At 41.9% G+C, this 22,349-nt stretch overlaps 3 protein-coding genes across 3 annotated transcripts in view; 2 read left to right on the top strand and 1 right to left on the bottom strand.

The window, feature by feature from the left end:
* Positions 1-273: 273 nt before the first annotated feature.
* On the top strand, positions 274-3,618 carry stoml1 (stomatin (EPB72)-like 1). The gene is made up of 7 exons (XM_084365051.1): positions 274-641; positions 1,561-1,667; positions 1,763-1,912; positions 2,348-2,551; positions 2,634-2,844; positions 2,933-3,133; positions 3,311-3,618. The coding sequence occupies exons 1-7, from the start codon at positions 482-484 to the stop codon at positions 3,505-3,507; spliced, it is 1,230 nt and encodes a 409-aa protein (XP_084221177.1). The 5' UTR covers positions 274-481; the 3' UTR covers positions 3,508-3,618.
* A 290-nt stretch (positions 3,619-3,908) lies between these two features.
* LOC311264297 (cholesterol side-chain cleavage enzyme, mitochondrial-like) lies at positions 3,909-8,613 on the top strand. Its single transcript, XM_084365049.1, has 9 exons — positions 3,909-4,248; positions 4,516-4,671; positions 4,885-5,084; positions 5,193-5,396; positions 5,504-5,664; positions 6,002-6,168; positions 7,719-7,797; positions 7,909-8,100; positions 8,193-8,613. The coding sequence occupies exons 1-9, from the start codon at positions 3,977-3,979 to the stop codon at positions 8,313-8,315; spliced, it is 1,554 nt and encodes a 517-aa protein (XP_084221175.1). The 5' UTR covers positions 3,909-3,976; the 3' UTR covers positions 8,316-8,613.
* Positions 8,614-8,908: 295 nt separating this feature from the next.
* ccdc33 (coiled-coil domain containing 33) overlaps positions 8,909-22,349 on the bottom strand; it is a gene marked incomplete at its 5' end in the record, with an annotated part of 37,314 nt that continues 23,873 nt past the window's right edge. Inside the window, 11 exons of the mRNA XM_084363129.1 lie at positions 8,909-9,363; positions 9,464-9,580; positions 9,683-9,772; positions 9,866-9,990; positions 10,066-10,159; positions 10,658-10,789; positions 11,102-11,190; positions 11,929-12,124; positions 14,064-14,127; positions 14,215-14,420; positions 15,081-15,222. Coding sequence (XP_084219255.1) covers positions 9,301-9,363; positions 9,464-9,580; positions 9,683-9,772; positions 9,866-9,990; positions 10,066-10,159; positions 10,658-10,789; positions 11,102-11,190; positions 11,929-12,124; positions 14,064-14,127; positions 14,215-14,420; positions 15,081-15,222 — 1,318 coding nt within the window. The 3' untranslated portion in view covers positions 8,909-9,300. The remainder of the gene's footprint in view (positions 9,364-9,463; positions 9,581-9,682; positions 9,773-9,865; positions 9,991-10,065; positions 10,160-10,657; positions 10,790-11,101; positions 11,191-11,928; positions 12,125-14,063; positions 14,128-14,214; positions 14,421-15,080; positions 15,223-22,349) is intronic.

Raw genomic sequence — 22,349 nt, 5'->3', positions numbered from 1 at the left:
ACTGTCGGGCATCCTTTGGGGAAAAAGTGCTTGATATTCTTGACAAAAGAAATAAAGTTATTTGACTGTGGCAGCCAGCTCAGTCAGTTTTGATTACATCTGACCACAAAAATACCTGAAAAAGGAGACCATAAAAAGATAAAGGCTTATCAACTCGGGGCTTTGTCCTGGAATTAAAACTCCTGTTTTCACCACAGTAACACTAGGGGGCGGTAACGAGCACATTATGAGCACGAGCTGTTAGTAAACACCGAGAAGAAGAAGAAGAAGAAGAAGAAGAGCCGGAGCAAAACACGGAAGAGCCTCATGCTAGCTTGTTAGCATACATAGCTAAAGCGTCCGGTATTGTAGCAGTGAGCATAACTGTAAATATACTGTGCGTACATCGACCAGGCGAGGTTGGTTGACATCTACAGCGGATACTGACAGCTGACATGAACTTGCTTTAGATAAGAAAGTAGGAAATAACAGTTTCCTTACGATGTTTAGCAAGTCGTATCAGCTGCTCCCCCAGAGGGACTCCTCGGGTCTGCCGAGGACTCCTGGCTTGTTTGTGGACACAGATGGCTTCACACAGTCCAGCTACCATAAAGGACTTTCCTTTGACAACATGCCTAATGTTTCTAATAACGACTTCACTGGTAGGTAGCTAATGCAACTACGCCAACATAAGCTATGGTAGCTAAGTTTTTTGGACGCGGTTTAAGAGTGCTATTATAATAGTGAACAAACAAACCTCTAATAAACAAATAAAATAAAAATAATATTTCCCTTTGACTATGACCCTCTGACTATTGTCCAAATATGAGTGGTTTACATTTTTTATTAAGCACTAAATGTTGTCAAAGTGTTGCTGCCTTGGCCATCATGTTAAACTCCATTGCTTCCTAGGGAAATGTATCTTGCAGCCAAATAAAATAAATAAAACATGCAAGAAAAATATATACAGCAAATGCCAAAACTCACCACACTGTATATTATTGCACATAATAAAAAAGCTAGAGGACTTGCATGAGGCAGATTTAAACAAAACAAAACACAAGGGTCAAAATTGCTGAGGAGATTCCTGAATTTTCAAACCTTGAATAGGTCAAGCTCCAGAAACACTGGATCCTACACTTCCCATAATGCATTCAGTTTTATGTTCCTGAGGTCCTTTCTGCCTCGCAAAACCATATTTCAAGGCAAGCTTATTTGTATAGCACAATTCAGACACAAGGCAACTCAAAGTGCTTTACTGGGCCATAAGATTACATTAAAAGACATTAAAAATTGCATTTAAAATACATTAAAAACAAGTAGGAAGACATCAAGAAACAAAACATTAAAACAAGTTAAATACGAAAATAAGATAAAATATAATAGGTTTAAAAGAGACATGGGTGAATAAAAGACGAGACAAGATGTCCACTACCAAATCAAGATCTCTCAAGTAATGTCACTTAGAAAGCTCCTCTTAAAGCCACACACGTCATCATACAACTGTTTTTACAGGCTGAGCTGATCTCCTCATATCTGGTTTCAGAGACTGAGGCATTTTGTTTGTTTCTTCGCTTTAAGATACCTCTCAAGGGTGGCTGTCCTGGATCTGCCACCTGATCGTCATCTTCCTTGTCTACATCTGCACCTTTCTAACATTTCCTATATCAGGATGGTTCGTGCTGAAGGTTAGCTAAAATGATCTCTCATCATTTACTCCCACAGCATGTCAACTCATTTGCTGAGAATTCAAACAACCAACTGTGACTCATTTTGTCCCTAGACCGTGCCTAACTACCAGAGGATAGTAGTGTTTCGTCTGGGTCGAGTGTGTCCTCCAAAGGGCCCTGGAATTGTCCTTGTGCTGCCCCTCATTGACCAGTGGCAGAGAGTAGACCTGCGCACCCGTGCTTTTAACATCCCTCCTTGCCAGGTAAACCACTATACTCTGTTAGCTATTGTGATGGACAACTTGTTCAAGTCCTGAAACACTGAAAATTTCATAGAAAAACAGAGGCTGAACATGGTTTCCCTAAAATTCTCCTACAGTTTCAACATTGCCTTTGTCCAGCAGGTGGCACTCTCTTCACTCTGTGAAACCAGAGAAAGTAAACTGACACTGGGGGAACACTGTGTGCTGAATGTTTTGTCTTTTGTCTTCTCTGTCATCTCATGCTAAAATTAAACAAATAAATTATAAATCTATACTAGGTGGTCAGCATTTGCCAACTGTATATTCAGCCATACACAATTAATATTTCTTGTTCAGTACCAGTTTTAAGAATGAAGAAGAGATCTCTAAATGTGCTCTATATTGTGATAATGTTGACCAGTGTGAGGCCAGTGAAATATAATTCTGTCTCTGTAGGTGTCTACTCAGGATGGTGGTGTGTTAGCAGTGGGAGCAGACATCCAGTTCAGGATCTGGAACCCCGTCAAGTCAGTAATATCAGTCCAGGACCTGAACGCCTCGACCAGGATGACGGCACAGAATGCTCTGACCCACAGCCTGGCCAAGAAGACTGTCAGGGAGATCCAAACAGAGAGAGTTAAACTGGGAGAATATCTAGGGGTGAGACCACACTGGAGCTAGTCCCTGCTGGCATTTCACTGTATCATAACGTCAGACTTACATCGTCTCTTGCTCTGTACAGATGGACATAAATGAGTTGACGCGTCACTGGGGGCTGGAGGTGGACAGGGTAGAGCTGACCCTGGGGTCTCTTGTAAAAGCCCCAGATGATGGCCCCTCTGGACCCCTTATCATGCCTCCTTCTGTGCCTGGACTGGAAGGCCTCACTGGCCCCATTCAGCAGTTGGCCATGCACTTTCTGGGCAACAGTGGCAGTTTACAGCATAAACAGGGTACACACACACACACACAACTGTTTTTGTTCAAGATGTGCCATTTATGATAATGTTTTGTAATACATCTGTGGCTTTTACTCCTCAGAGGACTGCTTAACCTTTACGGATGAGCTCAGCAGCGCCCCTCAGACAGTTGTGGCCACACCAGCGTCTGTTGAAGAGCTGCTCGACGCGGTCAAGCTCCTGCTCTCTGAAACTTTGGTCCGCCAGGTTGGGGCCTGCTTCCAGTTCAACATAAGCTCCGAGGATGGGCAGCGTCACAGTTACTATGTGGATTTGAGCCAAGGTTCATATATTATTCTGAATATGCCACAATAAAAATAACATCTTCATTCAGATAAAGTCAGCAACTGAATACAAGTTGTGCTAAATCTGACTAATGAAGCTCAAATGTTTGTGAAAACAAAAGTATAGTCTGGATATATATCCAATATCTCCATTGCTCTGTGTGTGTGTTCTGCAGGTAGCGGTGCAGCTGGAGCAGGGTCCTTGCTCACAGAGCCAGATGTGACACTGAGTATGAGTGACAGCGACCTTCTGGCCATGTTCTGTGGCGAGCTAGGACCATTTGCTGCTTACACCAGTAGCAGACTCCAAATCCAGGGAGACATTAAGACTGCCATGAAGCTGGAGGAGCTCATAAAACTACTCAAGAAGTAGCAATCACAGTAACATTTGTAAAGTAATTTATTGAACGCTTAATTTTAAATGTAAAGTAAAAGTTTTTAATGTATGCACTGATAATATTTGTTATAAACTACATTTCTCTCATGGCCTTGTGTTTCTTCACAAATCAAAGCAAATGCTTGTTTACAAAGACAACAAACCTTCTAATGGTCTTAAGGTCTAATTTTAGTTGACAGTTTTAATAGTTTTAGGCACATTTTTTGCAGGTAGATTATGACAGGATGCTTGGATACAAGCTAAAATATTCAGTAAGTAACGAAGCCCAACATACACAGCCAAACTTTGCTGTGGTGCATCATTTGAAGTTCAACTGGAGAGCCTTGATCAGCACAGCAAGGGGGGGTGACTATTTAGTCCAGCCTCCTTGTTTTGCACCAGATGTCCCTGGGTGAGCCAGAGTGGCTGCTGAAGGTAGAGCAGAGTGAGCATTTTTGTTGTCGGGATGGCCAGGTGGAGTGCGTGGCGCAGCCCTGTGACACTTCCCTTGTCCTGGGTAGAAGCGCTGACAACTACAGGTGTGCGCTTCAGCAGCAGTATGCCGGTGGTCAGACAGGCGTATGCAGAGAGCGGCAGCATCGTCAGGCCTTTCAGTGAGATTCCTGGACTGTGGAAGAATGGGGTTGCCAACTTGTACAATTTTTGGAAACTGGACGGCTTCAGGAACCTTCACCGCATCATGGTGCAGAACTTCAACACGTTTGGACCAATTTACAGGTACAGGCAAGGCTGCATATATCTTGAGGAAAACCATTAAACAACTGCTTGACACTAGTCTACTGCCTATCTTAAATAGACTAAATAACGCAAGTAGACAAAACAGATCACTTGAATTATGTAACTGGTTTGAAACTTGTCCAGTCCAAGCATTAACTCATTTGTTGATGAAATACATCTGTGACGTACAATCCACAAGGACATGTTTTTTAAAAATAAGAGGCTTACATGTTTTTCTCGCCCCTTTTCCCTCTGACTCCATGTCAGGGAAAAAATAGGCTATTATGAAAGTGTAAATATCATCAATCCTGAGGATGCAGCTATCCTCTTCAAAGCAGAGGGCCATCATCCGAAAAGGCTGAAAGTCGAAGCCTGGACATCATACAGAGACTACAGGAACCGCAAATATGGAGTTTTACTGAAGTATGTGCTATTATCATCCCCTTGTAACTATACATTCTGTTGTGACACTTTTGTGCCTACAAGTTGCTTTGCTTTGTTAACATCTGTAAAGGATAATGTAATACCTAATAGATGTGTTGTTATTTTATCTTGATATTGTCTTTGTGTACCTTGATTTAGTGCCTGCCTTTCTGTATAGGCTCTCTGTTGAGACAGACATCCATTTTTCCACAGGAATGGAGAAGACTGGAGATCAAACCGTGTGATCCTCAACAAGGAGGTGATTTCCCCGAAGGTGCTGGAAAACTTCGTACCTTTGCTGGATGAAGTGGGCGAGGATTTTGTGGCCAGAGTTCACAAAAAGATACAACGAAGCGGCCAGAACAAATGGACCACTGATCTCTCTCAAGAACTCTTTAAATATGCACTAGAGTGTAAGACTTACATTTGTATTATTTATTTAACTCACCGTGTCGGCCGGTGCCCTTTTACTTTCTCACATATTGCTTGTCTTTGTCTCATGTTTACTCTGTCTTACACAGCGGTGAGCTCAGTGCTGTATGGGGAGCGTTTGGGTTTGATGCTGGACTACATCGACCCCGAAGCTCAACATTTCATTGACTGCATCACCCGCATGTTCAAGACTACCTCACCCATGCTGTACATACCTCCCAGGCTGTTGAGGCACATTGGAGCAAAGGTTTGGCGGGACCATGTGGAGGCTTGGGATGGGATCTTCAATCAAGGTCAGCCTTAGAGGACCAGAATGAGCATTTATATATTGTTTTGATTGTCCTCAATGTACTGTGTTTGGTGCAGTTTCTAATTCTTTTATATTCTTTTGGTGCCTCAGCCGACCGCTGCATCCAAAACATCTACAGGAAGTTGCGTCAGGACACTGACTCTCCAAAGAAGTACCCAGGAGTCTTGGCTAGCCTGCTCATGCTGGACAAGCTGTCCATTGAAGATATCAAGGCCAGCGTGACTGAGCTAATGGCTGGAGGAGTAGATACAGTGAGAAAAACATTACAAAATTATTTATTTCCAGAAAGTGATTAATTTTTTCAGCTTTCTTAGACTGCTGAAGGGAATACACTAGAGGTAAATAGAGTTAATAGTTCCCAAGTTAATTACTTTTTCAATAATGTTTTCTGAAATTTTATGGATACAAACATTCTGTTATCTTATTTGTTGTCATATAAGAATAGGAGGTGTTTACTTAAAAAAAATAAAAATAAAAAAATCTCTTTTTATCACACCGTAAGACAGGAAATACTGTCAAGAATAGTATATGAAAAAAATATGTTTTCAATCTGTAAAGTCTTCTTTTAATTCTGTTTGTGTTTTTCAGACGTCTATAACGCTGCTGTGGACATTGTATGAACTAGCTCGGCACCCCAACCTCCAGGAGGAGCTGAGGGCGGAGGTGGCTGCAGCTCGGGCTGAGAGTCAGGGAGACATGATGGAGATGTTGAAGCGGATTCCGTTGGTCAAAGGAGCTTTGAAGGAAACGCTGAGGTGAAAAAATGGCTATACCAGATATTAATGCTATTAATGATACAGTAGAGATGCCAGACGGTAACTTATTATAGATTGTTTTTTATTTTCTTCCCACACATTCTATAGTAGAAAATTGTGTTGTGTGAAATATGCTATAATTGTTTAGTAAATAGCATCTTTCAGATTTGTAGTAATGCTTTTTCCACTTACATATACTGTAGTTGTTCTAAAAATGTTTTCTTTTCTTTTCTTTCTTAAAGCTATGGTCTACGATTTGAAAGATTTGTTGTTATTATTAACATCATTTATATGGTGGTTATGACCCAGTAGTACCACCCACACAATGTGGAGAGTAAAAGGAACCAAAAAAATCCATTCTCTCTAGTGTCTGTAAAACTGAAAAGAAATGGACCAATAGGAACCATCCGGCCCGGATGGCTCCTATTGGATCAATTTTCCGATCCAATCCTCGCTCACTCTCCTGCTCACGTCTGGTCCCGACCCACTTCCGCATTTGAAACTACAAGCGGACGAGAGGTTTGTTTTGCTCTGAGCAGTTCAGCTGCCTCTGCTTGCTCCACTGACAAAGAGTCAAAGAAAGAAAGTCTGTCACTGAAAAGACACAAAGCGAGATGTGAAACAAAGAGGGCTCAAACCGAATAAACATCGGGTCATCGTTTGAACGGTGGCGAAAGGTCCGTGAAGATATGGACCCGGTGCTGATACAGCGGCGTTTCTGTTGAGCAGGTAACCTTCGTCTTTATTGTGGATGTTGTGACACAGATAACTTTCATGCTGATGCTGCTGATGACTGTGAGAGCTGCCCTTAGTTTGTTTCTGTTATTAGACGGTGTCTGTCGCTGCAGTATTGTCAACAATTGTTTACTTGTTCGACGGAGATGTTAGCCTCTATGCTAGCATTGTAAGCTAACAACAAGTCTGAGTAGCACCGAACAGCAGCTGGGACACACACAGGTTTGTTTTTCAGCCACAATGTGGAAGCGATCGTTGTGATGAAAGCTGACGGCAGCATCTGTTAGTCTCTTGGCCCTCAGTAACTTTTAGAAGTGGCTAACTTAGCTGTTGTAACTTATTACGTAGCTGTAAGGTAACGTAGCTGTAGCATGCTAATGACATTACGCTAGCTTGGCTGTGGAGCTTAGCTGTGGACATTGTAATGACTTACAAGATTTACGTTAGTTTCAACGTGCATTGTAATAACTTTATCTGTGAATCCGACATCGTTACTCCGCATTCAAAGCTGGGCTGTATTTGGTTTCTGCCGGCTCGTTGCTCTTGGTGCTTGTTGCGGGACGTATAAAGTTCGTTGTTGGGAAAAAAAAAAAAGCTTGTAGCCGGAGGAGGTGTGTCGCGGGACTCCGAGGGGAGAGCGATACAAGCTCGGAGGGGAGGGGTTAAGGAGCACAGAGGGGAGGGGGGTGTGTGTGGGGGGGATGCTTTTTTCAAACCTTTCTCAGATCGTAGACCAGAGCTTTAATTTTCCTAATTCTGCCATCTACCACAACTAACTTAATTTTTAATGAAGACTTTTCACTTTGGTCCCTCAGGTTACACCCGGTTGCAGTCAGCTTGCAAAGATACATAGCAGAAGATATCATCATTCAAAACTACCACATCCCAGCTGGGGTACGCCAAAACTATAAATACGTTTCTGTATTTGAGCACTGATGTAGAAAGTGAGCAGTCAGTTTAGCACAGTGTTGGGGCACTGCTCACCTTTTCTGTGTTTGTGTTTAGACTCTGGTCCAGTTAGGCCTGTATGCGATGGGCAGAGACCCCAAAGTGTTTTTTCGTCCGGAGCAGTACCAGCCCTCCCGCTGGCTGAGGACAGAGACGCACTACTTCAGGAGCCTGAGCTTCGGCTTCGGCCCCCGTCAGTGTCTAGGACGCAGGATAGCTGAGGCAGAGATGCAAATCTTCCTTATCCATGTGAGACATACAGAGAATAAAGAGTACTTCCACAATACTCTGTCTCATTTGCACAGTATATTAACTGTGTGCATTATCTTCTGTGTTTGCAGATGCTTGAGAACTTCAGAGTGGAGAAACAACGCCATGTGGAGGCGCAGAGTACCTTTGAGCTCATTCTCCTACCAGACAAGCCTATACTATTGACTCTGAAGCCTCTGGATACTGGTCGGTAACACCAAGTTTGAGAGAGAATTGTGGTGCATGATAATGTGATTGCAGAGCACCACTAAATAAAATCTGATCAGATGTTGATGTAGAGCAAAATAAACACGAGGAAAGAAATGGCTAAAAATGTGCATGAAGAAATTACCTCAGTCTTTCCAGAACTAGTAAATAAAGTAATTATTTGTACTGTTCATTACTTAGTGAGTTATAATAGAGATGTTTAGCCTGTGTGTGTTCAATATGTTGGAAAAAACTGGAATGTAAAATACCTATCTGTATAAACCAGTGATAAATAAAACAATACAACTGGTTTGAAATATCAAATCAAATCAACTTTATTTATATGGCACTTTTCATACTGTACTGTAACACAAAGTGCCTCACAGAGGTTAAAAACAAAGCAGAACAAAACAATACAAAACACAGTGAAGACCACAAACCTCCCACCCCCACAAACATACACACAGATACACATTTACATACACACTCACACACATACACAGACATACGGACAGACATACACACCCACACACAAACATACACACACCCACACACATACACTAGCTGTTGCTAAGGAGACATGGCTGGGCACCGAAATCACATGTCTTGCAATGTTTAATTGTATTACATATTTTAACATCTGAATATTTTTAATAGATGGAAACATCTTATTTTGAACATTAAAGGGGTTCTATGTAGTGATTTGTAGCATCTTACATGTATGACTCACTTTTTTATTGGCCACATGTGAGCTGATTGTAAAGTGACGTGAAAAATTAGACCTTCACCGTCTTTAAGCTCTTTAATTCTGCTGGACTGTGGGTTTCTTTTTGAAGGACTTGATTTGACTTGAAGGATTTTCCACGAAAGTCCAAAAGATGTGACTTTATGCACCTTCGAGTGCCTCGTCTCATTGCCTCTCTTCTCTCCACTAGAAATCAGAGAAAACGACGTTCTTTTTTTGGGTCAACAGTTCAGCAGTTCATTTGCAGATCATTTTGTGGCCTTCTGCTTCCTCTGTCTGCTTTTCTGATACAATGATTCTGGTACAGACCTCTGTTAGAAGCAGAAATCACGCCATGTCAAATACTTCATAACAGCATTACACATAGCAGTTTGTGTCATGTAAAACAAAAGCTAACTGCACTCAACTGACCGAAGGAACATTATGAAGGATTGCGGTGGAGGTCCGGACAAAGCCATGCCTGTGCTCACTCAGTTTTGTCAGCATTTCCTGCTTCTGTCTCCCCCATAATTTTGAGTTCTCCTCCAGCTGCAATACATGCAAACAAAGCATCCACTTAAGTAAAGTAAAACTGATCACTGAACACATACAGTACAAGAGTTTTTCATTTTCATTTTTTTGTATTTTCACTTGAGCCTCCAGAGTTTGGACTTTTGCCTCAGCATTCTCCTGTTTGTTCAGTAAACTCAGCCTCTGCTTGAACAGCAGTGCGTCTTTTGTCTGAGGGGGACATAATACACAACCATTTGAGATTTTAACCTGCTAGACAATGATACAATAAATCAGCTTTTTCCTCTGAGTTCTTGTCGGTACCTGTGCTGACTGCTGTATAATGACGGGGGCCGGCTGCTGTCGAATCCTGTCCAGCTCTGCTCTGAGACGAGCGTTTTCTGCTGCCAGGGCCGACTCGACCTCCTCCTTCCTGTGGTCAGTCTCACCTACGCAGCATGAAGAGATGTTCTGGCTTCTGTGAATATTATTATATTATTCGCTCAATCACTGATTCCACCTACCTCTTTGCTTTTTCACCGCCAGCCTTTTGTCATCACTCCGTTTATTATTTTCTCTGAGTTTGTCGTCTAATGCTCTCTCCATCTTCTCAATCACCTGAAAAATTAGAATGGAAGTGTAAGGATATCATCCTAACACACGTTTCAGTACAGTCAGTAGGTGATTTGTTAACTTTAAAACACAGGGGTGGCCCTAACCCTATAGTAAAAACTATATTTGTAGTCATGGCTCCCCAAAAACATGAAGGGGTGGCTTGGACTGGGGTTTTTTCTTTGGCAGCAAAGATGCAACTGAGTGATCATAGGATTATTAAAGGAATACTACGGGCAGCAGTGTGTCTCTATGGTCATCTCTATGATGTTGCCACTTGTCACTTTGATCGTGAAGCAAAGTTAGGCTTGTGATATTTCAGAGCCATGGTCGGGGCCTTAGATTCTGTCTTGCACAAACATCAGTCAGATGAAGGATCAATGATTCATGCAGATGTACTATGCTACGAGGTAGGGAGAGGAGGGATGACAGGTTAACAAGGGGGATGGCATCACTCCTCACAGAATCAGTAAGTGCAGAGGGACCTTAAAGCTAATTGCTCACCTTTTCCTGCTGTTTCACTGTGGCCTCCAAAGTTGCCATCTTTGCCAAGCGACTCTGGTGTTGCTGCCGATCCTTCTGCTGCTGCTGATGAACTCTCTGGAGTTTTAGGAGCTCCTTCTCACTGTCATTCTTCTGCACAACATAGGAGTGAACACTGCATATACACTTGTGAGTTTTATTGGTAACACTAATACTGATGAATTGTGATTTGAGTTGCTAGAGAACAGACTGGAAGATAGTGATTTAATACACTTATAGGTGAGAGTTAGTTAGAAAATATCTATGAATTGACCACTTTGACCACAACTCATTAATCACTAATTACTTAATCATTAGTTCCTCTTTTTGTGCCCCCCTCAGGTAAAGTGATCATATCGAGTTCACAGCTCCTTGTCATAATCATGACGTTTTGCTGTTTTGTTTGTGTAACGTGTATTTTCTAACCTTAATCAGGTCATTTTGCAGCTGCTGGATTCTTTCCCTTTGAGACACAGCCTTACTGGTTTCACTGGCAAGCTTGAATTTCAGCGAGGCTTCAAAAAAACAAAAACAAATCATACACAGCAGGATAAATCTGGGTCATACACATGTGTCTGTTGTCTTTGCATTTCTGCAGAGGGACTGTGCTGTTTTCTGGCTACATTCATATGTTAAATCAGAAAATGACAGCTAAGTTTAACTAAGATGAGAGTTAGAATTTGATCTGTAATTTATGAAACTTCATGGTGATGTCAGTTTTAGGGCTGGGACATTTGAACAAAAATGATCTTAACACCCGTCAATAAAGCTTTTGAAATCGAATGGATGGGAAATAAATCTAGTCCCTTTACTTTGATGCCAGCAGAGAGACCTTCAGGAACATCCCTTCACTGAGGGTCGCAAACTGTCCTTCAGGAGATAAGGGATGCACTACCCACAGAGCTTATCAGGGTCTGTGGCCTAAATGAGCTGCCTTATCATAGAATGGCACAGTCTGCTTGGGAGTAGACACTCGCAAGGCTTAGCAAGCACAAAGTGAGCCACCTTCTACATCCCCGCTTCATCTGCAAATGAAATGCCCCGTAAAACCATAACAACATGGACTGAAGGTTCAGCAGCTGCTGGCTGGAGAGTAAACTTTCTGACATTTTTCTACATTTGATCTAAACTTTTGGTGAGCGTAAAGAATATCACTTATTGCTTTTGCATGGTGTTTGTTCAGACTCAATTTCAGACAGGCCACTAATGAATATGTAATGAGTAACTGACCACAGAGCTCTGTTGTGGCTTACCTATACGGTCGGCAATCTCAGCCTTGGTCATGACGTCGATGTCTGTGTCATCCAGCAGGTCTCGGCCAAGGTCCTGGTGCAGAGACAGATTGATGCGGAGCTGGCTGTTTTCTGCCTCCAACGTCACCACCTGCGTCCTCAGTGCTATGATGTCCTCTGCCATCTTACTCATTGCTGAACGATAGTTTTCCACCTCCTGATGGAGAGATGTGGATGGTCAGTTTCTTACGGGAGCCCTAAAGGGCCATGCGTTCCTACATTTTATTCCCTCCGTTTTCCCGTGATAATGAGTTAATTTCATTTGTTTTCTCGCGATCTCGAGTTATTATCTCGAAATTGCTACACTGAATGATGTTTCCTGCAATGATTTAATAGACTACACTATCGATTTGTTTTCTGTGTTTTTTTTGTTGTTTTTTTTGAGTCTTTGTCTCATTTACATCTTTTCCCAGCTCCCTTCACATCTTTTCCCAGCTCCCTTCACATTTCAAGAGCAAACATGCCACATAATATTCCCAGAATCCTGTTCTTTGAGTTGTTCTGTGTGATCACCACCACTAGATGTCTCTTCAACTCCATCTGGAGGAGTTGTTGACCCCAGTGATGTAGTCAGCAAGACATGTCTGTATACCAGGAGAATTAAAAAACATCCCAACAGCAAATACATATTGCATGTACAGTAAGCCATTAGTTTCAATGAATAATTGATTTCTCTTGGTTTTGGGTAAGAGCATAACATGAGAAACGGGACATAACTGGCAGAGAGAGACAATATTACGCCCTAAAGTGTGATGTTTCTGTAATCAATTGTCTAAGGTTTGGGTACGATGAATTCATGACTCCGGCTCCTCAAATCCAAAGGGACAGTAACACCCTATCCTGTTTGTCATGGGAGCTTTGACCAGGGATTTTGGATAAATCTTAGTCATGCATTCACAAAATCTCCCTCTTGTGAAAGCACGTTTGCTGAACTGTGGAGTCAAAACTCATGCCAAATTCATGAGAGTGTCTCAGAAAGACGGACTAAAAAACAACCCTGGCTTTCACAAAAATCTTGCACATTTTCTCCTTTATTTTCACATTCTTGTTGACCCTTTTCCCTTTTGAAAAGATGCAGAATTCCTCACCGACTTCCAGGAATCATCCTCTTATCAAGACATTTCTCTGTGCAGGGCATGTGTGCGTTGTCTAGCAGCTTGTACGCGCTCATTGTTCCCTGCTCTGTCACATTCAATAGTCAGAGCTGAATGGAGACCGTGAGCAGGGTCCAGCTGCATGTACGAGGAGGGGGCGACGATTAGGGGATTCCAATCTCCGATGGTGTGGTTGTGACTCCCGTGGGATGCGAGGGTGAAATTGAGCATCTAATTGAAAGGGCAGGGACAAGGTGACAATCATGACTGTAGATGAGATGGTGTCTCTGCTGGGGGGCCCACTGGCATGATGGGGAAGACGGCTCCCCATGATGAGTCTGGAGAGTCCCATCATGTGTCAGAAATAAAAGGGGAGTCTCTGTCTCGGCCTGTGAATACTGAGGGCTCCCTCCCCTCTCGATGATTTGAAGACATTAAAGTGGCCATGCTGTCATGGATGCTGTCACTTTGGGACAATTGTATCACGGACAGAAGGCAGCTGGATTGGAGTGCGAGGATGTGATATTTAATTAGGCTTTTACAAACCATTATCATTATGATTATGTATACAGAAGTATTATGTGTCCAATTATTATCCAGATCCGTCTCTCAAAATCAACACAAATCAACATGGATGTAATTTCCGTCAATCTAGTTCGTCCAGTTCCAGTTCTTAGCAATGAATTTTAATAAGATTGAATTATGAAGAAAAATCTCTGAGCAACAAAGGAAAAATGTCAAGATATGCATAAATAACACCCAGGGACCTTTGCACAAGTTTCAACCTAATCAGCTAGATCCTGCTCGAGCGCAATCAGTCTAATAAAATGTTAATCTATTCTACTATCTGCTGTCTCTCAACTGTGTGTGTGACTGCGTCTGCACACGATACTGTCCTGTCTCACTAGCCCTGCCCATGTCACTGTTCACTAACCAAACGTCACAGTGGAGACCACTTCACTGATTGATTCAAGAGTTCAGGTATCGATTGTATGTAATCACCTTATTTTGGAGGTGGGTGATCTCTGCCATGTTGGGATCATCCTCAAAGTCATGCAGAGGGGGTCTAAGGCAGGAACACATTTAATAATAATGAACTCATCAGTCAAATGAATCCAAAAAATGTTGTATGTAGTAAAGTGGCGTGGCTCACCGTTTATGTGGATGATGCACTTGATATGTGTGATTTATGTCGGGTTTGTTGGCCTGTGTGGCCTCCGGCCTCTCAGCTGGTCTCTCCTGTTCTTGTCGGGCTGCCCTGTGGAGCTCAGGCTTTGCTGCCTTGGAAAGCTGGTGGTCATTTGGGAGGATCTGTGCCAGGGCATCATGGGATGGGAGGTCGTATCCATTCTTCTGAAGCTGCAGAGGAAATATTGTTTTCCCATTTAACATTGACAATCAGCCAAAATGAGTTGTATAAGAAAATATCTGCACATCAGATATCAGAAAAAAACCACACAGAGCAGTGGGATGTGTCGGACCTCAAACTACAAGGAGGAAAAACCAATTTCAACAACACACAAAGGTTGAATACACAACAGAAACAACACACAAGGAGCATTCATTATGGAAATTGTTTGCTGTTAGTTCTACAAGCAATTGCTTGACAGTCTCCTATAGCAACAGTGTGGGAGGACAACAAAATGGTAAATGATATCAGCAGCAGGGACCTTCAATCTACTGTGTTGTTACAGAAAATGAAAGCTTTTATCCAAAAAACTTTGTAGCTGTGACCTCTCAGTACTCACCCTGCTTGTGTGTGGCCTGTTCTGCCTCTTCATCTCCTGAATATAAAGGCTGTTACATCACTATGCATACAGTACCCACTTTATAACAAGAGAGCTCTTAGTCAACAGCCCTAAAGTCCTTCAAGTACAAGCGCTGCATATATAATGTACACCGTCAATGATCGCAGTTGCCAGGTAGCACACATTCAAAGAAACGACATGAAGTCATTATCTATTATCTTCCTACAGACTCTCCCTCCGACACAAATGCCTCCACACTGTCAGAGCCTACCTTTGTAGCTGCAGGGTTGCTGAGTGATTTTGTCTTTTTCGAGGCCTTCATCCAACAGAAAATGTCAGAGTACTTTTCAGAAGAGTGAACGCGTAACTGATGGTGGATGTGGAAGTTGAAGCTGTCATCAAGAACAATCAACCTGTAACCACAACACAAACCTTAGCAACTTTCAGGGCCAGTGAGAGGGACTCCTGCAACTAGTGTCACTAGGTACTGTACATTGCAGATTCAGATAGACATAATATATGAATGTATAGTTATTGTCTTTTACTTTAACAATATAAGTCACTCTTCAAAACAGACTGCAAAAAAAACATATATCCAAATTTGTATAAAAAGTATGAGTATTTTTACCCAAGAGTAAAATAAGTACTGATTGCTGCAAAGTAACAGCTAATAGTAACAATACAAATAGTCTTCTGCTATTAAGCTACCAAGCAATATTTGAAGATGTTGTTCAAAGCATCAAAGTGATGCTTACACATTAATGCTTAAGGAGTTGTAGTCCAATAATTTATGCAGATTCGAAAAATGAAATGGATCCTTTGAGATTATTTTCACGCTAAAACGTGTGTACTTGAGTACTTGTGCCATCATTGTGCTATTGTATCTTAGTGTTGTGCAAAACAAATCTTTGCCTGCCAGCAGCGTGTATCAATCAATGGAATCAAAGGGAGGTTCCTGCTCAGTAAATACCAGCCCCCACATGAATTCTGTCTCAGCCTGGATAAGCAGATTGATGGCGACTGACTAATGATTTGTCGGTGACATGCTGCGCTGCACCTGTGGCTCCCCCTGAGCATTTATTCCCTGCTTCACTCATATAATCTGATGTCAAACCACTGACACTGTGCAGAAGAAATATTTCGTTTCAGAAAGTGGGGTTGATTTTAAACGTGAAATGATTGTTTTGGGGTAAACAACAACAAAATATAAACAAATTTCCCCCCAAAATTGGAGCCTTTCAGAAATGTGTGAAAAATTCAGTGCTCATTTATGTTTGAGGGATTTCTCCTACTTAAGCAAAACTATAGTTTTTAGGTAAATCGACTATGAAATGTTCTTCAGTACAGTTATTAAAGTTTAACTTGCCTAAAGGGTGTGTGTTCATTTGCTTGTATGCAAATATATGTGGAACCTTCGATAGCACGGATCAATAACTGTCCGGCTTGGGCAGCTCATTAGCAGTGAAGGCTGGACTGGACGATCATTGATGGCACAAGATCTGATTCAGACTAAATGATAATGTGGGGGCAGGGAGGAAGAGTCATCAATGATCTAGAAGACCGTGCCTGGCACTCACTTCACAACCATGTTCATATTCTGTTGAACACATGTGAGAGGTAAAGAGTGAACTTCTTAAAGTTGACAGTAATGCAGCACTTTATGCAAACTGTCCTGCACTTTGACATGTGTTTTATACAGGCAGTAGATTGTGATGGACACAAATCAATGAAATCAAATGAAATAGAAAAGAAAAGAAAAATGCAGTGCAAATAGCCTCTTAAAATTGGCAGATAATTCAATTCAATTCAATACTAACAACCATGTGCATGAATATCTCAGTTACAGCCTCACATTAAAACCACACTCTGTTCAGTTTTTAGATAAATATTTTCATAACTGGCTGCTTTAATTCATGATAAATAATTCACTGGATGCTTGCAGCTATGTGCTCTGCTAGAAGACATAATCTCTTCTAATCCAACAAGGGAAAACCTGTACAAGTGAAAACACTTCCCGCAGAGTAATATCACATTATCATGCATGAGATTGCCCGACAAATTTACAAAATCCTCCCGACCAAATAATTCATATTCACATGTTGTGCTTTGCAGTCGCTGCTCGTGTTGAGAATGCCTCTGACCCTGTTACATGTAGTCTGTGGAGAGCTGGGGAGGGGAATGGGATGCATGTCCCAATGCTGGAGAGACAGAGGGGGGGGTGTCTCAGTGTCACAGAGTCGATCGGTGGTCTGGGCTTTTTGTAGCATCATCAGGATTCAGCACACAGCCTGCAAACTGCAGCAAAGGGGCTCTTCATTGGAGTGACAGCTCTCGGTCTGCTGCCACACAGAGCTTCAATTAGGCTGCCAGAGTCAGGCGGCTCCCAGGAGCTTTCTCCACATCCACATATTCCACCTTTCCTGTCCACCACCTTTTATTTTTTCCCTTCAATCCTTCACATGACCCACTCTCTTTTTCACTTTTTCCACATCTGACCTCAGCCTGCCCGTCCTTCTTTCCTGTAAAAGCACCATCGTCCTCAACCCTCCCATGTTGCTGTCCACCCGTGATAAGCCAAGCGGAAATACTTGAAACGTGCTAATGGACCCAGAGGTACGAGGGGTGTTGGGAAACTGAAGGCAATCGAAGCAGAAATGAGACCTGAGAAAAGAGGATGTGGTGGTTTACACAGTTGGTATTTCTTCACAACAGGAATTGAGGGCTGTCCGGTTCCTTTTTTATGAATTGTTGTGAAACTGAAAATCATAAAAAAAAGAGCAATCATCAGCGTTACACTAATATGACCCCCTCCTTACCTTCTTACACCATCATTCAGAAGTTTATTACTGCCAGACAAGATAAGGAAAAAACAGATCAGTAACATGTTATAAAGGGAAAAGTTTATTGTTCAATATTCTATTTATTTTGTTGTAACATGAAACATTTCACATTATTACTTGATTACTTGAACTTCATCGTAATGTGAAACACGTGTTTGAATGAGAAAACGGTGTGTTCAGGTGGATCAGTTGAGGAATTTGGCTCATTTAGACACTTTGATTAAGTTGTACTTCATGCTCGAGGTGAGACAAGGAAAATAATGTTTCTTGTTATAGAAATATAATGTTATGCTATAACATGAATCATTTTATGTTTTAATGATAAGTCGCACCACATTATAATGTAAAACCTTTATCTTTAACAAGATAATTAGTATATTGTGTAACTAGAAAAGTTTCTTGTTATAATGTGATAAGTTTGTATGCCATAATAGCCTGAAAAATATCTTGTAATAACAATAAAATGAAATTGAACTGTTAAATTTTTGTCATATAACCTGATCTGCATAATTCTGTTGTACAATTCTCAAACAATAAACACCTTCATTAATTGTAGCACTGTATTAAATCTGGTAATATATAACCCTTTACAATTCTAATTCAGGAAATTGGTAATAATGTATCTGCATTTAGGCTTTACATGCAGTAACACTGAATTATGCAAAATTGGATTTAAACTAATTGTTGTTTCAACCTGCTGTGACTAAAATGTGTTTTGCAGCACAAAAAAAATGTAATTACAGAGCTCCCCTGAGAAAATGACATTTTGCTCCGTATGTAATCATATCTGTGCCCTGTCAGCAAAATAAAATAAAATCTGCAGTGAGCCGTTCTCTGGCTAAAGGTTTTTAAAATAAAGAGAGGAAAGGACACAGAGTGAGAGGACGGATGCAGAGAAAGAGGTGTGAGTCAAGGGCAACATGCAGCTTTGACTCAAGGACGCGTGAGGCTCACAGCCAATGCCGCTCCTCATGAGGTCCAATGTGAAAGCAAAGCCAAGGATTATCAGTAAATCAACGTCTGTCAATTACGGTTATGCTGCCGTGAAACCACATCGCTCCATAAACAAACAGGGCACCCACGTAAAAGCAGGGTTGGCCCTGAGCGTAATGAATAGAGCGGGTGAGTGAGTGCATTCAAACGCAGCTCAGTAACGACAACAAGTGAGGTGGAGGAAAAAAAGCTGAAACATGACCACACATACATTCAATCCTTAATATTGAGTTAATCTGGATTGTTTGATCATATTTCTGATATTCACTCTATTTATACTTCTCAACCACAGCCAAATAGAGCTGAGGTAGCCCCTTATGCAATTGGTGAATTGAACAGACTTTTGCTCCTGGCTGGAAGGATTTCAAGAGACTGAATATGAAGGAAATGAGTAGAGCATGTTCCTCCCTTTGTTTAGCTCCTAATATCTTCAAAAGATTATGTCATTGCTGGCAGGGACGCTGAGTGTATTGCTCGTGCCCAGGACAGAAGGATCTCCAAAGGCCCGTCAGCAGATTATTTTAAGTGTTAGAGGGATGTTTTGAGCCCTCTTCGGCCCCCGTATGACCCAGGGCCCGGGACAACTGACCTGGTGTTCCCCCCCATCGATTACCTTGATTGCTAGAGGTTTCAGTGTGAATTAAAGAGCAGGGGTTCCTCATCTATAACCCTCCAATCAAACCCATGACTCTAGCAAATTATATGGATCCCTTAAAGGACTAAAGTTCTGCAGCGTAAATTTGGATTCATTCATACGTCTAATATTTTCTGTTGGTGAAATGTTGGATCATTTGACCTATTTAGGGCTCATTTGGGGCTCATTTGGATGATTTGTGAGGCATCACAAGTCAAAAAGTTCGGGGTCATCTGCTTTATCTTAATCGGGTTACTGCAGCTGTCAAGTAAAAAGTATAATATTTACCTATGAAATGTAAAAAGTAGAAGTATAATGTAGAATAAAATGGAAATACTCAATGAAGTACAAGTATGTTAAATTTGAAATTAAGTGTAATACTTGAGTAAATGTATTTGAGGTAGTTACACTCCACTGCAAGAAATTAAGATAGAGATCAGAGGAATTTTTTTTGTACTGACAATTAAAACAAGTTTTTATACACATTACAGTTTTTGAGGAAAACTGAACATGCAATCAAAATAGTCTATAACATATGGAGGCCACTGAATTTCTGATGTTGACTGTATTAACTCCTGTGAATCCCCTGATCCCAATCAAACATGTATAGGAAGTATGACTGAGCCTCCGGGGACAGTGAAGCAATCTAAATCAGCCCTAAAGCCCTGCCGACAGCAGGCTGGTATCCATGTCACATTCAGCCACAGCACAGTGAGTATCAGTGACTGCTTTTCCCCGCCGGCTCGACATGACCTTTCCAAAATGCTATACAACTGAAGCTTAATGACTAACACACCAGTTGACATTTACCGAAGCCAGCCTGCTGTTGAATAGTTCAGAGAGACATCAAAACGCTAATGTTGCTTGTACCCAAAAGGGACCCCCAAGAGTGAAAGGTACGGAGACTACAACAGCATCTGAAACAAAACAAACTTTTCAGAAGGTTTTTGCAAAAATGATTCAATGCGAAAATAGCCATAAAGCCATAAAAACAAATGTCTGGTAAAAACAAACAAATCCTAATGAATTAAACATCTTAGATTAAAATTAAAAGCACACCACTTTGTGTCTGAGGCTGTGAAAAGGGCATGAAGATTGATGAGGGAGTGGTAGGCGTGCCTCTTGTGTGATTCATCATCCTGATTTTGGCAGGGCCGTCACTGGGATTGGATTTACATCAGAAGTGATGCAATGATGTCAACACCCAGCCACACACCTCTTCCCGAAAACACGGGTCTGAGGTCAGACAAGATGTGATTACAAAGCTTTGAGAGAAACACCAACTTCCACCCCAGATCCTGTCAGGAGATGGATATCTCAGCAGCACTTTGTGTCTGAAACCCAATGGCCTGCATCTTGATTATTCCAGGATGGGGGAACAGGTCAGTAGAGCAACTGCCATCACAGAAAGGGTCAATGGACCCAAATGATGACCACATAAATTGTCCCCATTCCAGCATGTACATTACTGTGGGGAGGATGGCTATTTAGAGTGCTGTTTGGTGTGTATGCATCAGTCATAGCTTCTATGCAGCCTTGGAAAAGACCATTTGTCATGTGTAGAAAGGAATTAATGGCATTAGGCAGGGGTCCATCAGAGGGTTAAAGACTTACATTAGCTCTATATCGACCGAGGAGAGCAAAGGCACGGGGGGCTGACGGGATATTGTGCATTCGGGGGACATCATTTACATTTCTAAAATCAGATAAGAGCGCAGAATAGAGAAGTTAATCCTTCAACCCTTTTGTGCAGGACAATGCTCTGGTCTTTAATGACTCGCCTGGGCTATTCAGCAGGGTTTCAGGAAGGCAAGATGGACAGATGATGGGCCGAGCCTGATACAAGACAAGCCTGACAATAGCCGACACTGCTGGAACAGCTTCATTGTGAGGCAACGGCAGCAGCAGCACATCTGTATTCAGAGTCGATTGTGAGGTTACACATTTAGCTGAGGTGGGAATAACAGAATAGCGTTCAATCTGTTCTACACGGTCTGCTCCAGCTGCAGTGTATAGATACAGGCTGCTGCACGGCACTTCAAACAGAGCAGCCCCGCACAACCTGCACACCAGACAGGAGCCAAGGAGCTCCCAGCATCCCCACTCCGCCCTTATCAGAGAACAACAGGAGAATGAAGTAAACAACTGAGGAATTAGCAGGAAATAACCCCGGTAAGAGCCGTCTAATCGACTCTAATGTGTAGAATCATGAATGCCTGCGAGGTAAGTCAAACTGGAAATGTAAGTGATGGCTCTTTCTTGTATTTTGGTGCCACAATATACAATAGAAACACTGATTAAAATGTTTCTAGCTCACTTTAAGTGTTAATAATAAACATGTGCTTGGGGCTCTTCCAAACAGTATAACAGCCATCACAACCTTGACTCATGATGACCCTCGGTGTTCAAGGTCTCTAAAGCTCTCAGCTCTTGTGTTTAGACTCAGACTGAACCGCCCACATTCGCGATCCCTCCTCCCACACACGCCTGGTTTGCTACGCAGTCTTTCTTTCTTGCTTTTGTCTGTCAAGGCCAGCCTTTATCACATTGGTTCTGCCTGCATGCCAGTCCAACACTCATGTATACTGGCCAGCACCCAATGCCTGTTGGCCTTGTTGATTTCATTATCCTCAGAATGATTTCACTGTCCGGGACAAATGAACTAATGGGAAAAACGCAGAGATGAGAAACCGTAACAGCGTGGAAGAAAGACATTAATGAGAAAAGAGAGAAGCCAGACATTCAAGGTTATGGAGTCATAATAAGAAAAACCCACATAAGAAAAGCTTTTTGGAAATCTGTTCCTCATCAGACTCTTTTTTTCTTCACTGGAAAACATAATTTCACCCTGAAATGTATTTGTAATCATCAGAGTAGTCAAAACAAAACAAGATAATCGCAATCCAAACCTCACAGTGACAACACAAAGCCACTAGATGTCACTGTGGCCCCATTTCATCCCCCGTCAGCTGATCCACCAACACTAACCTCTGTGTGTAAACTGCCTCCGTAAGGGGATGCATGCTCACTCTGCTGTGCCTAAAACTGCACAGCTGCAATGTGTGGAAAGTGT

The sequence above is a fragment of the Pagrus pagrus genome (genome assembly GCF_965226575.1).
Source record: "Pagrus pagrus genome assembly, chromosome: 10".
Classification (NCBI taxonomy): Eukaryota; Metazoa; Chordata; class Actinopteri; order Spariformes; family Sparidae; genus Pagrus; species Pagrus pagrus.
The sequence above is the reverse complement of the archived record's forward strand: the minus strand, read 5'-3'. Positions and strand labels throughout refer to the sequence as shown.